Genomic DNA, 21690 nt, shown 5'->3' with positions numbered 1-21690 from the left:
CCACAGGATCCCCCATTTTCTCTTCCATTTGGATCAGAAATGGAAAATATCATCTCTTGTAACCTTTTTCCTTATTCTATTAAAAAAAAAAAAAAAAACAAAACAAAAGAAGCTATTTTCTACCTCATGCTTAGATCTTGTTTAAAATTGCGTTTGAGAAATAGAGCTTTTAAGTCAAAAAAATACTTTTTGGCAAAATTTTCATTTTTAAGCTTTTGCCAAAAGTGTGTTTTTAAGCTTTAGGGCCTATTTAGGATTGCGTTTGAGAAATATAACTTTTAAGTAAAAAAAAAAAAAAAAAAAGTTTTTTGGCAAAAGCTTTATTTTTAAGCTTTTGCTAAAAGTGTGTTTTAACCATTTTTAGGCTTTTGATCTTCAAAAGTGCTTTGAATTTTTTTTTTTTGATCAAACGAGCTTTTAGGGTGTTAAACGCACTTATGAGATCCACAAACGCAATCTTAGTTTGTATCCCCAAGTTTCATACTCAGTGACTATGAAGATTTTCTGTACTTGAATTAGCTGTACTTGATTAGCCTTATGTTCTACATATACCTATACAATCAAACTTTCACTAAATTGAAAATGTCATTTCTAAACTACCAAAAAATTAATAATGTTTCTTAGGCTAGCTAAAAGACAAAAATGACATTAAATTTCTGTCAATGAGATAAAAATACCCCTATAAATTTAAAAAAAAAAAAAAAAAGTAATTATTTTCTTTAACAAAAACAATTTTTTATAAAATAAAATTCCACTCGCTTTTTTCCTTTAAAAAAAAAAAAAATTAATTTTATGAAGGGTATTTTTGTCATTAGAGGGGACATTGATAATTTTTTATTGTTTGAAGAGTTTGAGAGAGGTATGAGAACTTTTCCTCAAAAAAATCATTATGTGAGAATATTGTTAACTGAACACCCCTCAAACTATCAGGTAATTTGCAATGTACCCCAAATTTTCAATTGAAATAATTCCCAAAACCAAAAAATTGCAATATACCCCATCTGTATAAAAAAATGGCAAAAATGTCCTAAAAAAATTTAGAAAATATAGAAAAACACAAAAACAAAAAAATATTAATAAAAAAAACTGGCGCCATGGCCGTGGTTATTTTTTTATTTTTTTTATTTTTATTTTCAAATTTACAAGAATATTTATGTTACTTTGCAATTTACCGGTATTTTGGGGGCACATAGCTTTAATTGAAAATTTAAAAGGCAATGCAAATTGCCTAATAGTGTACTTTCCCTAACATCTTTGTTAGGAAAATATTTGATGGAGCAAATAATCCTCAAGATCCGCCCTCCACTTAAAGAGAGGGGATGACGGACCAAAAATATTTAACCAGTCATCTCATAAGAAACATAGATGTTCTCTACACTGTACAGCATCATCAAGGCTATCAATGTAAAGCTGCCAAAAACATAAAACTCCTCTTATAACCCGTTCATATTTTTACATAGGATTTAGTTGCTATTTTAATTGCATAAAGAAACAAAACCAAACATTCTCATTTTTCTACCAAGTTGCTTTTAGGATCCTCACAAAGGTAAATTACCTAAATACCCAACAGAACAATGTCGTGTCCCAAGTAGTCAGGACTGACTTTTGACTATAACAGGCAACTAAAAGTTTGATCACAAAGGACTTTTTTCATCAGGGCTTAAAAGGAATATTGAAGGGAAGAGGCAATGACTCACTAGCCACTGTATATGGAGTTTTGTATATGCAAGCGGTGAAGACGCTACTGAACCCCTTAAAACCAATTTAGGCGTGCTGTAAGAGTTCAGAAGCGAGGCTTTCTTTTTCGAGCCGTGTATTTTGTATCCGGATGCACATCATCTCCTCTTCTTCTCCTCTGTTCCTTCTTCCTCAGTATCCATTCTCTTCCCTTTCCTTTCTTGGTTATTTTCTGCCTTTTCCTTGGTCTGTGTCGGTCCGAGATTGAGACCTACACGACAAATATATAAATTTTTTTAGTAAGTAATGGAAATATCATTAGAAAGCGCAAAAGGAACAAACCAAGTACACAAGAGATATGCCTAGCTAGAAAGAGAAAAAAATGTCAAGAAAACCATAAAAACTAAGCAAATTAAGATAGTTTAAAGCAGTTGTCCATCGGTAAGGAGTTTTCAAAAAGAACGAATTTAGTTCCACTACCGTCATTTTACACTCTTTAAAACTTATATAATTTCTTTTTCTCTAAAGACACCAAAATATAAAAATGACGGAACCATCTTTTAGACTACTGCACTTTGAGGATAGCCTCACAACCCTCTCTAACAAGCAAAAAGGTCTACCACTCGTCTTGGCATAACCCAAGCTAACTCAACATGACTGAAAATAGCACTCCATAAGGCACTAGCAATCTCACAATGGAGTAGAAGAAGATCCACAAACTCATTGTTCTTACACATACAACACCGATCAACCACAACGACATGTTGCTTCCTTAGGTTATCCATGGTGAGGATCTTCCTTTGGGTGGCTGACCAAACAAAAAATGTCACTCTCCTGGGGACCTTATTCTGCCAAAATACTCTTCCAAGGGAAGGGGGTACTACAAGAAGAATAAGGACATTATAGAAAGATCTAACGTCGCACCCTCTTAGAATGGGACCAACAAAGCTTGTCTTCATCTCCCCATCTCAATGAAAAGGAGTACAACAAATTAAAACAACGAAGCAAAGACATCCATCTCCCAATGCCTTGATGAAGTATACATTCCACTTATGGGAGTCACTAGATAATTCTTATGTGCTCAATTACGGAAGCATCCCTAACGCAAGCTCCCCACATCACACATATTATGCCAGAATCTAATCTTGGAGCTGTCTCCCACCTCAAATACTAGAAAACTCCCCAGCCCCTCCTGGTATTTTTCATAACCCCACCCCATACGACCCATGAACCCCATTTGAACACCATCTACCCCACGAGCTGTCATATTTAGAATCCACTAGGACTCTCCATAAGGTTTGACTCATGCAAATAGCGTCATAACCACTTCCCCAAAAGAGAATGGTTGAACAAAAGCAGTCAGGCCTCCAACCCTCCCTTAGAAATTGGAGAACAAACCTTGAACAACCTTACCGAGTGAAATTTGAACTATTCACCTTGCCCACCCCATCAGAAATTTCATTGCAATTTCCCTGTGTGATTGGCAACACCACTAGGGGGAGAAAAAGTGACATAAAATATGTATGCAAACTGGATAGGATGCTCTTAATCAAGGTAATCCATTTACCTTTAGACACGAACATCCTCTCCCAACTAGCCAAACGGCACTTGATCTTCTAAATAACACCATCCCAAATGGATTTGGGATTAAAAGAAGCTCCCAACGGAAGACCAAGGTACTTCAAAGAAAATACTGGCCAATCTATCAACATTATTAACACTATCCACAGGAACCAATTATGACTTAGCAAGATTGATGATTTAATATACTCGGTTGACTCTTTTCCTGGACCAACGTCTCCATCATGGTCAATAGCCATGCAACACTCACCTTAACCAAATACATTGCTCAAGATACCCCTTGGCTCCTTTCAACCAAATGCAAAATTGATACCCCTTCTACAATCGGAAGCTCAAAAGCTTTGGCCTCTATTTAAGAATCCAACTCATGAAACCCATAACAGACAACCAAAAACCATGGACTACAACCACCTAGCAACTGAGAAGAGATACAGAAAAAGAAAGACATAGACGGGCATGCCGATGAGAGAGGAAGGAACCATCCCATAAATATGTGACAGCCTAAATGAAGCCAATGATCAGTGAAAAAACAATCATAAAGCAAATAGATAATGTGTATAAAAATTTATTAGTATGAACAAAAACAATAAATTTAGGATATCTAGAGAGAGAGAGAGAGAGAGAGAGAGGGAGAGAGATTCAGATTTATGAACCACTTGAGAAGACAATTGTCTATGGACCAAATGACATCTCCTCCCCCCTAAAATAAGGGGTGGACAGTGAGGTCATGGGTCAATCCCACGGATTGAGTTGTATTTGCCTGTCAAAAAATCCCTAGACAAAGCCCTAAAACAGAGAAATTCAGAAGTTAGTAAAAGTGTGCCATGAGAACTCACCGTCTGATTTTCTTCATCACCACTACTCTCATCTTCGGAGCAACTCTCCCCATCTTCACCTTTTCCTGTTGGGACAGATGTGTTTATGGATGGTGGACCACACGTAAGGACAAGGTATTCTTTTCTACTCTTAGTACTGTTATAAGACAACCACGCTCAAGTTAGTGAACCATAGAAGATTCCAAGAGAATAATGCTACAGGGATGAATTTGAGATGTTTTATTTAATTTTTCAAGTGAATTTAGCACCTGAATATTCCTATCCCAAGGAAATGCAAGTTATTGTATACATTCTCAAGAAACACTTGTAGAGCAAGTTATTGCCAGTCATTCAATTTTTTCTCGACCTTTGTTTCAAAGTAATACGTTAATGGTTAAGAAAGGATGCACGGGGCATTATGTGAGAATACAAATGTAAAATACTTAAAAAAATTATCTTTGCGGTGGACTATAAACTGCCACCCATAGAACACCATATTCAATTAAAAAAGATGGCACACTCCTGGGATGTCATGTCACCAACAAGTCACAATCAACTGGTTCAGAAGTTGCTATGTTTTCGTATGGCTGTGCCGTTCGAGTTGGTCCCATAATGCCCTGTCTATCCCATAATAGGAAACGCTTGGCAATTATAATATCATTAAGCAGTATTTCCTGCTGATGTGCCAAAATAAAAGGATTGGAGCAAAGACTACAATATAAATGCATATATGTACTTAGATCCCATTGAGCTTCATAAGATTCTCTTCAATCACTCAGCCAGTGCATGTCATTTGTTACCAAAAGAAGTATAGAAAATGAGATCTACTGAATATATGTAAATTAGATGGTCTTGTGAAATATATAAGAAAAAGATCCAATTCATGAGGAATACAAGAAAATAGACAACATTCAACTGGTCTCCGTCGTAGGAACTGCCACACCATGACTGGATCATAAGACATCCTATAACTGCTGAGAACACTTGAATGCACATTACTTATTACTTCAAATAGAATGAATAATTCCTAACTCTAACCCACAAAGTGAATGTGGATGCAAACTCAGAGCTCTCAAATGCCTGGATGCTTTTGTCACTGTTTGTATGTGATCTGTTTGTGTGCAACTCAGCATAAGAGAGAATTTTTATGACAAGAATAAACAAGCATATAATAGAGGATTAAAATAAAAATCCTCAAACTAGTGTCTCCAAGTAGCCCACCTAAGATGTTCTGAACAGAAGCAATTTTCACATGCAAGAATAGCCTATTGTAAGATTGCCCTAATAGCTTTATTGCATACCTGTGTGGGAAATCAACAACCACACCTCCAGCAAATCCAGCACGCATTGCAAAACTCAATATCAATTCACGCTGGGCTAGATTTTCAGGGTACACTTGAAGTACTGCTCTAGCTCCCCTGGCTAAGCATCTGTATAATGATCCAAAGAAAGCCCTAAAAAAAGATTGAACCAAACCCATCAATACTGCAGCAAAAGAAACAACACAGAATCAAGCATGCTTAGTCTCATAGAGAGAGAGAGAGAGAGAGAGAGAGAGAGAGAGAGATAAAAGCCCCCAAAAGAAAAAATGAGTGCACTTTCATTGTAATTCTAGCACATCATTTTACTATAAGAGTGAGTGAAGGATAAGAATGGGAACATACTTCAATCTTAATCGAGGGTCATGAGAGGACTTGTCAGCATTGCATAACCACTGCATTGCCAAATCAAAACAAGGGGAAAAAAATGAGCAACATACATCCAGTGAATTTTTAAAAACATTTTTGTATTTCAACGGAGAATCAGTAACACCTAAAGAAACTATCTCAAAAAACAAAAACAAAAGCAGCAAAGATTATGAATATGAATGTAGAATGACAGCCAAATTTATGGGCTTTAAGGCTCTCACAAAAGAGCATTAAATTTGTGTACAATGTTGTTATATTAAAACAAATATAAACATTTAAAAAAGCCTGATATGAACTTGGAAATTTATAATAGTAGAACATAAGATTGTCAATTATAATGTATCTTTTCCTTCCCCAAAGCAATGCAACCATAAAATTCAGGAGAATCTGACTAATTAATATAGACAAAGAGAACACTAGTGCAAGATGCAGCCTTCAAACTGAAGGGACAGAAAGGGGAGAGAAAAGCAGAAAGTTGTCAACCACAGGAAGATGCACAAATCAATGAGATGTAGAATGCACCCCAACAGAAAATGGGACAATGGACTAAATCAATGTCATAAATCCAAACAGTTTCAGAAACAATCTCACATCAAAGAGACATCTTAAATCGAAAACCCTAGGCTCCCTTTCTCAATACTCTATTCACAGTTCTAAAATTGGGAACTCACAGCCTGGGAAGATTTCCCTTGTGCAAAAGACCCATAGAACATCTTTTTCAGTCACAACAGGTGTGACAGAAGCATATTTGATACCCATACCCACGTCATGTGAGTTTGTCATTGTTACTTGACATATTTGATGAGTCTACGTATTTTTGCAGCCATCTAAAGTCACGTGCAATCAATGTATAGACTAGGTTAACATCCCATATAAAGGCTAATATTTAAAACATGAATATGCAATGCAGCAAGAGTGCCAAAATAATTAATCACATCACAGAATTTGTCTTGGCCCAGAATTGTCACCCCTATCCCAATAAAACAGTCCCTCCCATCAAAGAATCCTCTCTAGTACATAAATCAAGTTAAAAATAAATGTCTCGGGATGTCAAGCTTCCCACAAGATTAGATATATGTGGAACAAAAGGCTAATCAAGCTCAGAAAAAAAAAACACAGCTAATACAAATACAGAAAATCTTCCTAGTCATTGGGTATGAAACTTGGGGATACAGACTAAGCATGAGGTATAAAATAGCTTCTCCAAACAATATATTGATCTGCAAGTTACAAGCAAGAGTTCATCATATACAGCAAGTGCTAACACACAACACATCTTTAAAAACATAGCAAGCAAAAACATTCATCTCAACAAATATTAATTGAAACAAGAAGGTAAACCTGAACAGCGGAGATACTGATGGCCCCATCTATAACCCCAGGACGAAGTCCTAAGCCCTACAACAAAATTTAAAACATACACTGTGATAACTTTCAAGTGGAGTTAATGTAAAGCAATTATGTAAGTTGACTTGCAAACATCTTTTTCCTTTAGTGTAAGGTTAAACAGCCTGTACCATCAGTAGGAGATAAGATCAAGCACTTATGATAACAGTATGGTAATAAGAACAAACAGCCGATGGAACTAGCACTAATCCAGAAGGTAAGGAAACTTTCGAACAAAGGTAATGAGGAAATTCCACAATGCAACCAACTGGAGCATCAAAATTGCAATAATGGTCTCAAGAAATTATATTGATATAGTTGAATTCACAAACGAAAATGCAAGTGAAAGAATGCAACTTGAATTAAGATTTTCCAAGAATACAATAGTTTCTTGGCCAAAATTGAAACTGCACATAAAATTCCGGCAAATACTTTTCTACAATTTGCCACTTTACTTTGACAAAATCACTTGATAACATGCAAGCAACTGGAAAAAATAAATCACACAGAAAATTGAAATAACACGTGCTATGAACCTAATCTATGAGGCACGATCTATTATTTTATCTACCCTAGCATGATAAGTGTAGAAAGTTCAAAACTTTATACCTGACCCATGTCACCAACTAGAAGGTCGCCCTCAACCTCCCGCTCCAATGCAACATCTAGATTTAAGAAAAATTAAATTAAATTAAACAGAAAAAGAAAGTGGAATGGAGAAAATCAAAAACAGAGAGAGAGAGAGAGGATAGAAGTTTCAGCTACAATCAAACCCAAAATTTGCATACTTAGCATTGACTGCGAAATATCTAAGCCAATCCATTGGTGTCCATTCTCTGAAAGAGTCTCCCCACTAAGTCCTGATCCGCAACCTACAGAAAACCACAATTCTTGAAGTTAAATTCCTCATGTTTGTTTAGCCTCTCATTGAATTCTAAAGATAACATGGCAAGGCTCATAAAACCATCAGAAACATTGACGAAATCAAGCAATATTAGCAGTTTACAATTTGAAAGCTCAGTCAAGCTCTAAATCATTATCCATGGAAGCAAACATAAAAGGCTTTATATATATATATAAGGTAGATGGAAAGGTAGATCATCCACTTGCCAAGTAAACAGATCATGTAGAGGACTTTTTCAATTTGTATTGAAACTCCATTCAGCATAATGTGTGTTGGGGGGGGGGGGGAGGTGAAAAAATATTTATAAGATAGAGTCCTAATTCTTCACCCTTTTGACAGCTAAGAAGAATGATGATACAAACGGTCAAAGAGCTAAATCTGAATACCAATGAGTTGAGTTCCTGCAAACTTCATAAAGCTACAAATAATTTGCACACCAGACACAGCACCTCATGAGCAACTCATTCATTTCCTTCAATCAAATCTAATCACATGATCCTCATTCTTTTAAGATGGTCCACCAAAATATATGAACAACAGTGTCAATACCATTTTCCCTTTTTTTTATTAGTAAATCAATCTCTTTAAAAGAGTAGAGGGGCGCAACTCTAATACACAAGAAAAGTATACAAAGGAAATCCCTTACTAAGGAGAAAAAGAAGAACAAAAATTAGAAAAACGAGAGAAATGTGGACTATTATACGCCACTATCCATGTATGAAAAGATTTGAACATGACATTCTTTAGTTCTTCCACCGAAATCTCGCAATTTTCATAGCTCCTAACATTCTGCTCTCTCTAAATGCACCACATTAAGTACAAAGGTTCCATCCTTCAAGCTTCTAAAATGCTATGACTTCTCAACTTACCTCTCCAACATGCCAATAACTCTATTACCTTCTAGGCATGACCCATTCTATACCAAAAAGGTGGAAAATTGAAGCCCATAATTTTCTTGCCACCTCACAGTGAAGAAGATGATGTATGGCCTCCAATTTTACCATTTTTTTAAGTAGTGATCATCAAAACCAAACAACATTAATATTTACAATCACACACTCATGTATGCATTGGTGCGTGTGTGTATACCGAGAGAGAGAGAGTGAGAGCAAATATACCAATGTCAAGGAGCAATCTGGGTACATCATCATCAGGCAAAGCAAGAAGCTCCAGTGCTCTCTCTGACAGCTTCGCCTGTTTTTACTACATCATTAAATATCAACACAAACCCAACTCCCCAAATTCAGCAAAACACACTCACCCTCCATTAGATCATTCACGTCCTACCCCTTTGTCAATATTTAGAAACCAAATTAAAAACAACGCACAATACGTAGTACAAAGACTTATCTTATCTACTTATTTCATTATTATTTTCTATGATTTTCTCAGGAACCAAACAGAGCGGTAAGAGAAACAGGGTACCTGAATTTCGATGATCCGAGACGAGGAGGTGTACTTCCGAGCCTCAGCGTCGTTGTAGAATATGTCAGGTGGAGCTTGCAGCTCAGGCCTCGAAGACATGACCACCGATAGACGCTGAAACTGAGAGATTAAACCCTAAAAACCCGTAGATAGTGACAACAACAGCTGGAGCAGCTGAGGATGATACTGGAACGCTAAAGAAACCCTAAACCCTACTACCAACGCACCGTTTCTGTTTCCAAACAACACTGGTTCTGGACCGGGTTACCAAGCTGTCGGGTCGGGCCAGGTTTCAGCTTTCCGACCAATAATAAGCATTAGATCAAGCACCTAGGAGCCCACTGGGCTGTACCTATTTACATTATAATTTCTCTTTATTTTAATTACATTATTTATTTTTTTCAATATTTTCTTACACAGGTTGCTACAATTTCACTTTCCACGGTATTTCTAATCAATATATAAACCAAAAGGCAATTCCCCTTTTACTACATTCAACCAACGCTCTTTTAATAATTTTTACTCGGGCATTTTCTCCATAAATATTGTAATCGTCTTAATCAATTTTTTTTTTTTTTTATTTTTGTAAGAAAAAACAAATGATAGAAGACTTTTCTACAAGTTAAGCACACGTTGCACGTATGTGATAATACAAGTAATACCATCAAAATAGTAATTCCAATTATTTCACATTTTTTATTATCATCCATATAGTCATTATCACTACATGGATAAATAAGTGTAAAATTAAAATCTACATGGCAATATGAAAAGTTGCAGCGGTATCTAAATCTCAAGCATTATATCGGTATCCTCGTATCAGTGTCGTTAGATTCTAGAAATTGGCTTCATTTGGTATGTTAAATCTTATGTTTATTTACTTTCATTATCATGTCTTTTAGTATGAAAATGTAAAGGTTTTGGGGTGTTTGGAGAGGTACTGCACTTTCCTGTTCAAAGCCCGTCATGGCGGCTAAGTGATGGAGAACCCACAGAGAGCCTCGGCCTTCTACCGCTCAAGGGGGGTGTCAAGACAGATAGGTGACAAGGAACCACAGAGAGATTTTGCATTTTCTTGTTCAAAGCATATCAGGACGGATAAGAGATGAAAAGCCACAGAGACGTCTCAACCTTCTCTTTTGCATAGCTCGTCATGACAAAAGCACACAAAGAGCTCTCGGCTTGCTCCCTTGCATAGCCCGCTCAAATGCCATCATGACGCCTCCCGTACAAAACTTGCCAAATGTGTTTTTTTTTTTTTTTTTTGAAGGTTGGACCAAGGTAATGCCAACGAGAAAGGCTGAAAGTGACGGCTGGAGAAATACTGGAAAACGAAGACAAGCCGCTAAAAGAATCTGGTTAAGGTCCAAGCTGCAACTGGCAATGACGATCGGAGAACGAAAACTAGCTGTTAATCCTGTGAAGGGCCAAACCACAAGTTTCGCCAACAAGAAAGACGAGAAAGGCTGAAAGTAACGATCGGAGAAATACTAGACAACGGATACAAGCCGCTAAAAGAATCCCTTGCCAAATGTTAGAGGCTTAGTGATGGAACCCTAGCCACACGTCACAACGCGAGTCGTCACCGTTATGACGCAAAGGCAAATTCCTAAGAGTACAAATTCCAAGTTTTGTTCTCATTTGGCTTATCTCTTTCCCATAGCTCTCAAGAAAGCTTTGGACGTTTTTGTTTTTTGTTTTGTTTTGTGAGGAAGATTGAAAGATCCTTGTTCTTAGAATTCTTCCAGATGTGTGCCTTCTATCATCCTTGTTTACCTAAGTGAATATTTCTAAAAGCTTGGAGCTTTACACCATTTACAGTTTTTGCTCTTGAGTTGTTTCAAACCATACCATACACATCCCTTGACTATTGAAGAGACTATCAAATGAGTCGATGAGGAGATGCACTAGAAGAAGATTGGTTAACTTGGAGGCAAGCGAGAAGCTTGTTGTTGTACGAAATCTTAGATTTACAGAGATATTTTATAACTTTCTTTGTATGTACTTTAGATTTTCTTCATTATATTGATTTATTGGGTGTGTCTTCTCCGAAGTGAGTTTTTCTATGATTTGTTCTTAGATTTTTTTCACTTCATAAAAAAATTGATTGTGTTGTTTATTAGTTAGCATTGCAATTTAAATTCTTTTATATATTGCAATTGTGATATGTGATTGGGGATTGAACCTGTAATTGGGTTCTATTAATTGTCTCCTTCAACGAAATTACCATAAGATTTTGAACTATTTGGCACATTATTTTTTACCATATTGTACCTTGTAGGCTACAACCTTTATGTGAGTGTACCTTCTTTTTTTTTTGTCATTTTGGATTTGACTTTGAATGATGTTTCTCACTATTAGTCATTGCATCACTATAAGAATTTTAACAATTTTTTGGCATGGAATAAAGCGTAATTGTGAGTCGCTTTTATTCATCTATATTGATTCCTATAGCTATCAATTTGAAATTGTTGATAAAGGTATTGTATTAGAATTAAACTAAATAAATTCGTCTTTTTCCATGGCGTTTAAGGACAAGAGGAAGATATAAATGTACCTTCATTGTTTGATGATGAGTTTGCCATCTCTCTTTCTGATAGCTGCATCCTGTTGTGGTGTATGTGGAGGAGATTGGTCTCTCGACCTCAATTGCTTGGATGGACTAATGGACCAACTCCAGTCGTATATATAGGGTAAGAGTACATGACTTCCTCAAGTGTTTACATAAGGTCCAGTTCATTATGGACCCAAAAATAAAATGACTATGCCAGTCCACAAAATAATAATAATAATAATAAAACATAACAATCTCTTACTGGGACAACGAAAATCTAATCACAAAATAAAAGCAAATAGGCATTCCAAAACACAACCTGATCCAAATGTGTTTGCAAGTAAAAAGTTAAGCATATATCGATAGGATGTATAGCATATAACAAGTACTCAATCACATGATCCAAACAAATAGAATGCAAGTGTAACATACAAATAGTGACCACTGCATATTCATATGAAGCCCACCAAGACTAACACACAATGTCTCGTATCATATCACAAATTGTCATAATCAACATAAATGCACGCAAAACAATATATGACAACACAAAATACACACAAGCATATAACTCCTACTAACTCAATAGAACAGAAGACTCTAACAATTTCATATGAGTCACATGCTTTTGAAACACCGTAGAAGCCAGCCCTTTAGCTAGTGAATCCGCTAACATATGTTTTGTGGGAGTATGCACAACATATTTGAGATTCAACTATTTTCTCTCTAACAAACAAATATTTTATATCAATATGCTTGGATCGCGAAGAGCTCTTAGTGTTCCAAGAGAAAGAAATAGCTGCAAAATTATCAAAAATTTTCTTCAATGGCTTCACAATGGTATCCACGATAACTAGTCTTTGAGATAAAATTTTGCAGCCATATAGCCTAACATGTAGCCTAGCAACTAGCTATGTACTCTACTTCTATAGTTAACGAAGCTACAAGTGTCTGTTTGACACATTTTCATGAAACAACTCTTCCTACCATCATAAAAAATATTGCAAAAAATCAGCATCAGAATATCCAACTATATTAAGAATGTTGAATCGCGAATATGTCGACATAAAATCTTTAGTGCCTTGTAAGTACCTTAGTACTTTCTGTGCAGCCCTTTAGTGACTTACACCTAGATCACTCAAGTGTCTCCCCAAGTACATCTACAATATAAGCAATATCAGGTCATATACATACTTGAGTATACATCAAACTACCCACAATTGATGCATATGGTACTGCTTGTATTTGGGTTCTTTCATTATACTCTAGGGACATTGAGAGTTAGAAAATATATCACCCTTCACAATTGGTTCATTTCCAGGAGAGCAAGACTGCATATGAAACCTATTTAAAACTTGATCAATGTATGTTTTCTATGACAACCAAAGACAACCATTCGTTTTGTCATGCAGAATTTGTATACTCGATACATAAGAGGCCTCACCAAGGTCCTGGTGGGAAGACAACATACGGTTAGTTTCAAGTAGGAGCACATTATCATTTGTTGTGAAAAAAAATATATAATCCACACATAGCACAAGAAAGATATATCTACTACCACTACTCCTCAAATATATGCATTGATCAACAACATTTTTCTTAAAACCACAAGATGTGAAAATTTCATCAAATTTCAAGTACTACTACTTTGAAGCTTGCTTAAGCCCGTAGATAGACCATTTAAGGTTGCACACCACATGTTCTTTTTCATTAACCTGAAACCTGTCTGGTTGCTCCTTATATACATCTTTAGATAGATGCCCATTAAGAAAACATGTCTTGACATTAATTTGATGTAGCTCGAAGTCAAAATGAGCTATTAGTGTCATGATTATCCGAAAGGAGTCCTTGGTAGAAGCAAGTGAAAATGTGTCTTTATAGTCAATCCCCTCTCTCTGCCTAAAACCTAAGGCCACAAGTCAAGCCTTATATGTAACGCCTCCAAAATTAAACCGATTAATTCGATTCATCTTGGAAGAGTTCCAAGAAATACTTTCAGACCAATTAGCTAGTAACTGACTTCTGGTATCACTTATTAAACATGTCTGAGTAAAAACCTGCGGAAAGCGGAAATACATGTCTAAATCACTTATAAAAACTTAATTTAATAAAATCCAATTTTGATTACATCTCAAATTTCAACTTTTTTTTTTTTTTTTTTTTTGTCTAATTAAAAAAGGTTGGAGGTGGAGACCAATTGTGACTATTCTATCTGAGTGTGGTCATAATAGCACCAACCCGGGGGGGACTGCTCAGGAGGGACCTAGACGGCGGAAACCGCAGGTGCACCCTCAAGACCAGTAGAGCCATACCTTAACCGCTTGTCCCACCAGGGCATAGATGGGACTCAAGGGGGATAATACAAATAGGCATGAGAATTCCCATATTCGGAAGTTGAACCCATGCCCTTGCATTATCCAAACCCAGTGGGAATGCCCTTGAGACCATCGAGCCACCACCTCTGGTGGTTTTCCAAGTTTCAACTTGATCAATGAAGTTTTATTCTTTCGGATTGCATTACATTCATTATGGTGATTTTTCTACTTAACTGAAAATTTTCTTGAAAATATTTTTCCTCTTGGCACTAATTTTCTTGAAAATATTTTTTCCAAAAATAATTCAAGAGATGCTAGAATTTGTTGAGAATAAAAATGAATTCCTAAGCACTGCACTAGAACTTGCTTTAAAGAACAAAGGACTCTGTTTGTTCAGCTTGACTCAAGGATGATCTCTTGAGTTCTCACCAAGCCCTTTCATAGGCTGCTATGACAAGGTTAAGAACTCATTGTTTAACATAAAGTTACAATCATTGATGGGGGACAACGCCAATATGACTTGAGATACATCTCACATTAAGAAGTTGTTAATAAATTAAGGCATCGTTTGTTTCGGCAAAAAATATATTTCAATGATTGCTCGTACAAAAATTTAATAAAATATTTCTTATATTTTCATATAAATTTGAGGAGTTGTGAAGAAAAAAGAGACGACCAAGAGGAACCATAGAAGAAGAGAGTATGTGAGAATAGAAAGTCATTAGGAGTGGGATTGAAATCCAGTACAATTGCTTGCTCATATTTCTTGCAATTTGGGAAGGCAATTGTGAGAGGACTCTTATAAAGCTCACTTGCTCATGCAGGTGTTTGGAGAACCTAAGACCTGTTTGGGCATGAAGGTCTCATAAGGAACACTCTCACAATGTAGGTGTTTGGAGAACTTGAGACATGTTTGGGCATGTAGGCCTCATAAGGAATACTCTCACAATAGTCCACCTGAAAATGTGAGAGAGCAGCGAAAAATAGTTTACGTAGATGAGAAGCGTAAACTATTTTACGCCTCATAAATGTTGTTTTTCTTGGTCAACTGAAAACATTTTTAAGTTGACCAATATTCTATGCCGCGCCAAACACTCAAACTAGGAAAAACCTTTTATGATACTAAATTTTTTCTCAATTAACATTTTAATAAGTCATAGAAGGAAGTTTGAGAATGAAAAACAATTTTCTTTTGTTTATACACATGATAGTTTCTAATGGATTTAGATATGGATCGTAGTACCTGCTAATGATTGGTGTTGTAGTTTTCTACATCATTGGGTGTCACCCAACGATCATGATTTGTTTTTACTTTATTGATTTAATTATCAAATTTTTTTTCCAGATCCAATCAAGATGGCAAGATTCTATATTCTTTCTTACTGGTTCAGCCATGGATAGTGAAAGCCCTTTTATGGAAATTGTTTTCCTTTGGGATGGATGAAAAAAATTTCTCTTGGGTCAATGTCAAAACAGATGATACCTAATTAAATTAACTTGCTTAGGATGAGAAACCAATTACAAAAATAAGTTACTCATAGTCATAGCCAATTATTTCACCCACAGTATAGCCAAAAGCTGGGCTAAGCATCTCCATGCATTGTAGCTAATAAAAAACACAATTTTCTACTTTATTTTACCATTTTTTTTTAAATTTATTCTCTACTTTTTGTAAATAGTATTTACCCTTTTTTTTTATTAAGAAAAGAGGAGATAGAAATAATTAAAAAAATAATTAATAAGCTACAATACTCGTCTAAAAGTAACTAATCAAAAAATAAAATACACTGTTGGACATGATTTTTATCTTGTATTAGCTAAATATACACAATATAAAAGTTTTAAAGCATCTGCTAAAGATTCAGAATGCGTAGCCTTCTTCCTAACTGATCATTGAGCTAGTGAAGGGGCTGATCATCTAATAAATTTAGCTGGTATAGAAATAATAAAAAAATTAATATGCCTCCATGTAATTCGTTGTATCAAAGTACATATCAATAATAAATGAACAAATATAATTATTGGTAACATATGACGGTTTTTTTTTACCCCTATCCAAATAGAAAACCCTTTGAATTTTCATAAAGTTAAAAATTAAGAATGCCTGATTGAGCAACACGTATTGAGCATCTATAGCATGATGAGATGGAAGCAACTTTTGAACTCTCCAATTCCCTCTTGCCACACCATCTCGACTGCCCACATCTTCCAATCTTATGCATTGCCAACACACATCCAAATCCCAATCCAATGCCATAAGCCATCACAGCTCACTCCTTCCTTTTTGATCACTTCTCAGGCACCTTACAACTCTATATAAGAACCCTTACATTATCCTTCTACATAAACACTCACTCTCTACTAACTCCCTCTGAATTCCCACAAACGCATCAAATTTTGGAAGCTCTAAGTTCTCCAATCTCAGGTGCCCCTTTGCTGCATAATGAAAATGCAGAAGACCACTATGTTGAGCCATGGGCAAAGAGTAAGCGCTCTAAGCGTCCCCGTATCGACAATCCTCCGACTGAAGAAGAGTACCTAGCTCTCTGCCTCCTCATGCTAGGAGGAGGTCATGGTGGTGGCACCACAACCATGAACATCAACAACCAACCATGTCTCTTGCTGCCATCACAAACTCTCCGTTACAAGTGCACCCTTTGTCACAAAGCCTTCCCGTCTTACCAAGCCCTGGGTGGACACAAGGCCAGTCACCGAAAGCCTGTTGGAGCAGAAGACCAATCCTCCTCCACCTCCACCACCACCACCACCACCACTACTACCACTATCACTACCAATTCTAACCCCTCAAACCCTATCAGTAAGACCCACAAATGTGCCATATGCCACAAGACTTTTCAGTCCGGACAGGCCTTGGGCGGACACAAGCGTTGCCACTACAATGGTGTCATCATTGTCAACCATAGTCATCGTGACTTCGACTTGAATTTTCCGGCCATGCCAGAGTTCCAGCCAGGTTTTAACATTCAACTCGCACAGAAAAGGTGTACTTCCCGGTGAGGCAGTAGTTGAAGTCCCCGTTTGGCCATGGAGCAACCTGCTGGAATTCCAAACCAAGTAGATTCTGCCTAATCTTCAAAATCGATTCAATAATAATCACGTGGGACTTTTGAACCACATGTATTTGTTTAGAAGTAAGCTAGTATTGTTGTGTATTAAAATTCTTATTTATTTGAAAGTAAATGATTAAATAAAATTGCATAAGTATCAACTTTAAAGCAATCTTAAAATTCCTATGACAGAATTTTACATGATTACATCCTTGTAAGGAGAACAGCATTGATGATTCTATGTTTCAAAGAAAATATATCATAAATCCCATCAACTTTATCCTCAAATCCTCACTTTCTTTGCAAATCAAAAAAATGAGAACACACCACCATTGCTTTCACGGCTATGCAGATGATTCTATGTTTCAAAGAAAATATATCATAAACCCCATCAACTTTATACTCAAATCCTCACTTTCTTTTCCTTGAAAACCTATGATTCAACTCTCTCAACCAAGACATTATAACCCCTGTTTCCTCTCTTCAACAGTCTCCATCCATATGCACTTGCTAAATGATATCAAAACAATCTCAAAAACGCATGTAACAAAAATCAACATTTTCATATAGCCTAGGAAAACAAACATTTTCAGCTGAGAATCTTAAAAGGCAGAGAGACCAACAAAGATTTTACTCAGCACAAAATTTTATCATGTCCCTTGATCAGATCACTTCATACTGCAATATAATCCAATTAACAAGATCTAATGGTATTAATAACTCACAATGACCCAACAAAAAAAGATAGAACAAAAACCATAAGATGATAGATAACTCCATAGCTACTGAGAAATGCTCTAATCAAAGAGTGAGAATCCCATGTCTCCATCGTCACTCTCTTCTGCCTTCTCTTCCTTCTTCTCTTCTTTCTTCTCGGCTTCAGCAGCTGGTGCTGCGCCTCCTCCTGAAGCTGCTGCAGCTGCTCCACCGCCTCCAATGAAAGCACCACCGCTGGCACCACCAATAATCACCTGTACCAAACAACTTTTACTCAGATCTCGCGGAGAACAAAGTACTATACTGTCAAGCCACTAGGCCATGAAACCCCAACAAGGGCGTACACCCACAATCATATATTCACCAAAAAACATTAGTTCTATATCTACTTCTATAACCCATTAATCCCAAAAACTACGAAGAGTATACTAGTACAAAAAATCTGTCTCAAGAAAAAAGAAAAAGAAAACAGTGGCAGAATCAAAACAAGGTTTTTCACATAAATCCATCAAACAACGAAAGCAGACAGAGAGATGGGAAGAGGAGGGGAGACCTGGAAGACTCCGGAGGTGGGGGTGACGAAGGAGAAGGAGGACTGAACTCCACCGGAGGAGTCGGAGGAGAGAGCAGTCTGGACGAGCTTCCTCTGGAGCTCAAAGGTAGACCCCGCCGACGCCTCCAGCTCCCCGGACACCGATTTTCCCGTCCACTCGTCGCCCGAGTTCCTGCACACGAACGTGAACACTCCCATTGCGGATCGAAACCCTAGTTCCTTATCAAAGAGATGGAGAGATAGAGATTGAGGCGCTTGTGTGTGTCTGACGGCTTCTATAGTGACACAGTTGCGCGGCCTTATATTATGAGGTCGTGGGAGACCCAAAACCCTAGTACTGGTGGATCGGCGGGCTACTTCGAAATGACGTATTTGTCCCTATACTTTTCTGTAATTCTTATCCACCTTGTTTGGCTTACTGGATTGCAAACAGATCCTTTTAGGACTATAAAGTAATTATAGAAGTCACTTGTATCATCTTTGTATTACTCTAAGAATGAGGTGGCTTTTAAAATTACCATTCAATCAAAATTCAATAATGATCAATCATAAGGCCAATAGTAATTTTAAAAGTTACATTATTCTTTACTCAAGGCTGTACAAAAAAATTGCCTACCACCTTCCAGATAAGTACCGTTTGTTACGGTCTAAATGGCTTCTAGTAGGTAGTAGAATTTTTCTATTTTCGACAAAGTCAATTTAGTAGGTGGAATAAATACGTTATCAACTAACTTTTTCCATTTCTCCGCTTAACCATATGGTCATATGAGAGGTAACCATATGGTCATATGAGAGGTTAGAGGACCTCAAGGATTGGTTTTGAGAGGATTACATTAGCGATCAATGTTACTAATTGTCACTATAACCGACATGTTGGTGACAGGTGAGAAGGTTGGCGGAAGAAGTCGGTGAAAATTCCAACTTTACCGATTGTTGCGGTGTGAAATGCATTAGAGATCGAGTTAACAAGTTATTTGACTCCCAGGCCTAGAGATCCTCTCCATTTCAAATGAAATGGAGAGGAGCCAGTTCCTTACTTTAAGAGGGGTAATATTGTCATTTCACTTTTTTTGGACAATATTATCCCTCTAGAATGGGACCGATTCCTCTCCATTGTAAATGAAATGGAGTGAATCCTTCTCCTATAGGATTGAGAGACAATTTAGAATCCTCTCAATTTTTTTCTAAAGGCTTGAACTTTTTATGGGCATGATTTAAAGTTGGTGATATTACATTATTTTAAATTTTTTGAAGGACATATCAATATTGATATCATGGGGATTGCAAAAAAATAAAAAATAAAAAAAAATTGGTGAGGTATCAAATTGTCCTCTCTCTAGGTCTTCTCTGAGTTCACTCTGAGAAGCTCAAGTGGTGAGGTTTTGGCTGGAAAACCGACGGTGCCGAATGCGATGGAGGATCTACATGGAAAAATCACGTTTACGAAGGGTGAACAACTGGAGATCATTGTATCGGACGATGAGATCGCAGAGGCCCAACAACAGAGGAACAATTGTCTGATTGGTAAGATCTAGGCGGGGAAATGGATCAACAAAGAAGCTTTCAAATCCGTCCTCACGAGGATTTGGCGAACGGTTGGGGGTGTCTGTTTCAAGGAGATTCAGCACAACATCTGGATGTTTGAATTCAATCTTGAGGAGGATAAGTGTAGAGTTTTAGAAGGACGTCCATGGGCTTTTGATCACTACATAATTGCACTAAACGAATTTGATGGAAGCATCCCGGTTTCACGTTGGGAGTTCAAGACATCACCTTTCTAGATTCAAGTCCACGATCTGCCGTTGATGTGCATGACAAAGGCGATAGGCGGCAAGATTGGTAGGTCATTGGGACTCTGGAAAAGGTGGATATAGCAGGGGAAGGGGTGGAGTGGGGTAATGTGCTACGTATTTGAGTCACCATTGATATCCATAAGCCATTAGAAAGGGGAAGGGCATTGACCATTGCTGGGAAGATACATTGGGTGTACTTTCAATACGAAAAACTCCCTCTTTTCTGTTTTGAATGTGGTAGAATAGTACATGAGGAGCATGGATATCCGATGAAATTGCGGCCAGATCAAAAGAGGGAATGGGGTGTTTGGCTCCGTGCGGACAGCACCCGGCGGTCGGGGAAATGAAGTGGGGGACTGAGGTAGCCGACTGGAAGCCATAAAGGGTCACGAATTGCAAAACAGACCACCGACGGCAGCAACAAAACAGAAAAGAAAGGTGACGAGGAAGGTGGAAACCCTATGCCACCTCATCTTTCAGATATGGAAAGTGCAGTTGGTAGACAATCTGCTTTTAAGGCTGTGGTTCAGGAAATTGGGGAATGAATTAATAGGAAAGATGCGGCGATCTCTACATGAGCTGGCAAGGAGATTACTATGCAAGATATAAATGGCAAGGAGCCTTGCGCAGTTAATGTAAGAGCGTTGGCACAATAGAAAGGAAAGGGAGCTGAGGGTTTTATCCCCTGGGCCCAGGGTGGGGGAAATGGGCCTGGTCCTACTATAATAGACCCTTCCAAAAAGACAACGATAGCCCCATATGGCTCAGTAGGAGGATCTGCGATAGCTGTGGGCTCAACTCAGAGGAAAAAAAGATGAAGAAGCAATGTTATCACAGAGAAAACAGAGGAATTAATAGGTGAATATAAAAATTTAGAAGAGGGTGGCACGAAGTGGTAGTGGGACAATAGTCCCAGCAACCACAACCCCTGTGTTGTTGGGAAAACGGAAAGGGGAAGCAGATGACGAAACCAACGAAGCAGGAAGGAACACAAAAGCTGGGAAATGGACTGAAAGTATGGAGGAGGGACCACAAGCTGTGACGAAGATGGCGGAGGCTGCTCAAAAGTTGAGACATGAGTCTCATAAGTTGGAATTGCCGGGGCCTTGGGAACCTCCGAGCAGTTCGAGACCTTTACCAATTGGTAAAGGAGAAGAAACCCGACTTTTTGTTTCTCTTGGAAACAAAGAGGAATAAAAAGAAGATGGAGGTGG

At 37.4% G+C, this 21690-nt stretch overlaps 3 protein-coding genes across 3 annotated transcripts; 1 reads left to right on the top strand and 2 right to left on the bottom strand.

Moving 5' to 3' along the window:
• Nucleotides 1-1405: 1405 nt before the first annotated feature.
• LOC132189918 (18S rRNA (guanine-N(7))-methyltransferase RID2) lies at nt 1406-9679 on the bottom strand. The gene is made up of 9 exons (XM_059604758.1): nt 9477-9679; nt 9170-9245; nt 7936-8019; nt 7757-7812; nt 7103-7159; nt 5738-5787; nt 5375-5527; nt 4095-4230; nt 1406-1948 (listed from the first exon to the last, which is right to left on the bottom strand). Exons 1-9 carry the CDS (start codon nt 9573-9575, stop codon nt 1784-1786), a joined length of 876 nt encoding a protein of 291 aa, XP_059460741.1. The 5' UTR covers nt 9576-9679; the 3' UTR covers nt 1406-1783.
• A 1081-nt stretch (nt 9680-10760) lies between these two features.
• LOC132190933 (zinc finger protein ZAT10-like) lies at nt 10761-17363 on the top strand. Its single transcript, XM_059605959.1, has 2 exons — nt 10761-10914; nt 16645-17363. Exons 1-2 carry the CDS (start codon nt 10761-10763, stop codon nt 17361-17363), a joined length of 873 nt encoding a protein of 290 aa, XP_059461942.1.
• A 594-nt stretch (nt 17364-17957) lies between these two features.
• LOC132189984 (large ribosomal subunit protein P3) lies at nt 17958-19000 on the bottom strand. The gene is made up of 2 exons (XM_059604848.1): nt 18684-19000; nt 17958-18384 (listed from the first exon to the last, which is right to left on the bottom strand). The coding sequence occupies exons 1-2, from the start codon at nt 18879-18881 to the stop codon at nt 18211-18213; spliced, it is 372 nt and encodes a 123-aa protein (XP_059460831.1). The 5' UTR covers nt 18882-19000; the 3' UTR covers nt 17958-18210.
• Nucleotides 19001-21690: the final 2690 nt, after the last annotated feature.

The sequence above is a fragment of the Corylus avellana genome, chromosome ca8 (genome assembly GCF_901000735.1).
Source record: "Corylus avellana chromosome ca8, CavTom2PMs-1.0".
Classification (NCBI taxonomy): Eukaryota; Viridiplantae; Streptophyta; class Magnoliopsida; order Fagales; family Betulaceae; genus Corylus; species Corylus avellana.
The sequence above is the reverse complement of the archived record's forward strand: the minus strand, read 5'-3'. Positions and strand labels throughout refer to the sequence as shown.

What these genes read in the sequence shown, in the direction of transcription:
- LOC132189918 (XM_059604758.1), bottom strand. Translation starts at nt 9,575, where the DNA reads ATGTCTTCGAGGCCTGAGCTGCAAGCTCCACCTGACATATTCTACAAC. An exon ending in CTCGGATCATCGAAATTCAG is followed by an intron (nt 9,246 to 9,476) that starts GTACCCTGTTTC and finishes TAGTAAAAACAG; the next exon opens with GCGAAGCTGTCAGAGAGAGC. An exon ending in GTGATGAAGAAAATCAGACG is followed by an intron (nt 1,949 to 4,094) that starts GTGAGTTCTCAT and finishes TTTGTCGTGTAG; the next exon opens with GTCTCAATCTCGGACCGACA.
- LOC132190933 (XM_059605959.1), top strand. Translation starts at nt 10,761, where the DNA reads ATGCCAACGAGAAAGGCTGAAAGTGACGGCTGGAGAAATACTGGAAAA. An exon ending in TGTGAAGGGCCAAACCACAA is followed by an intron (nt 10,915 to 16,644) that starts GTTTCGCCAACA and finishes ATCACTTCTCAG; the next exon opens with GCACCTTACAACTCTATATA.
- LOC132189984 (XM_059604848.1), bottom strand. Translation starts at nt 18,881, where the DNA reads ATGGGAGTGTTCACGTTCGTGTGCAGGAACTCGGGCGACGAGTGGACG. An exon ending in CCACCTCCGGAGTCTTCCAG is followed by an intron (nt 18,385 to 18,683) that starts GTCTCCCCTCCT and finishes TGTTTGGTACAG; the next exon opens with GTGATTATTGGTGGTGCCAG.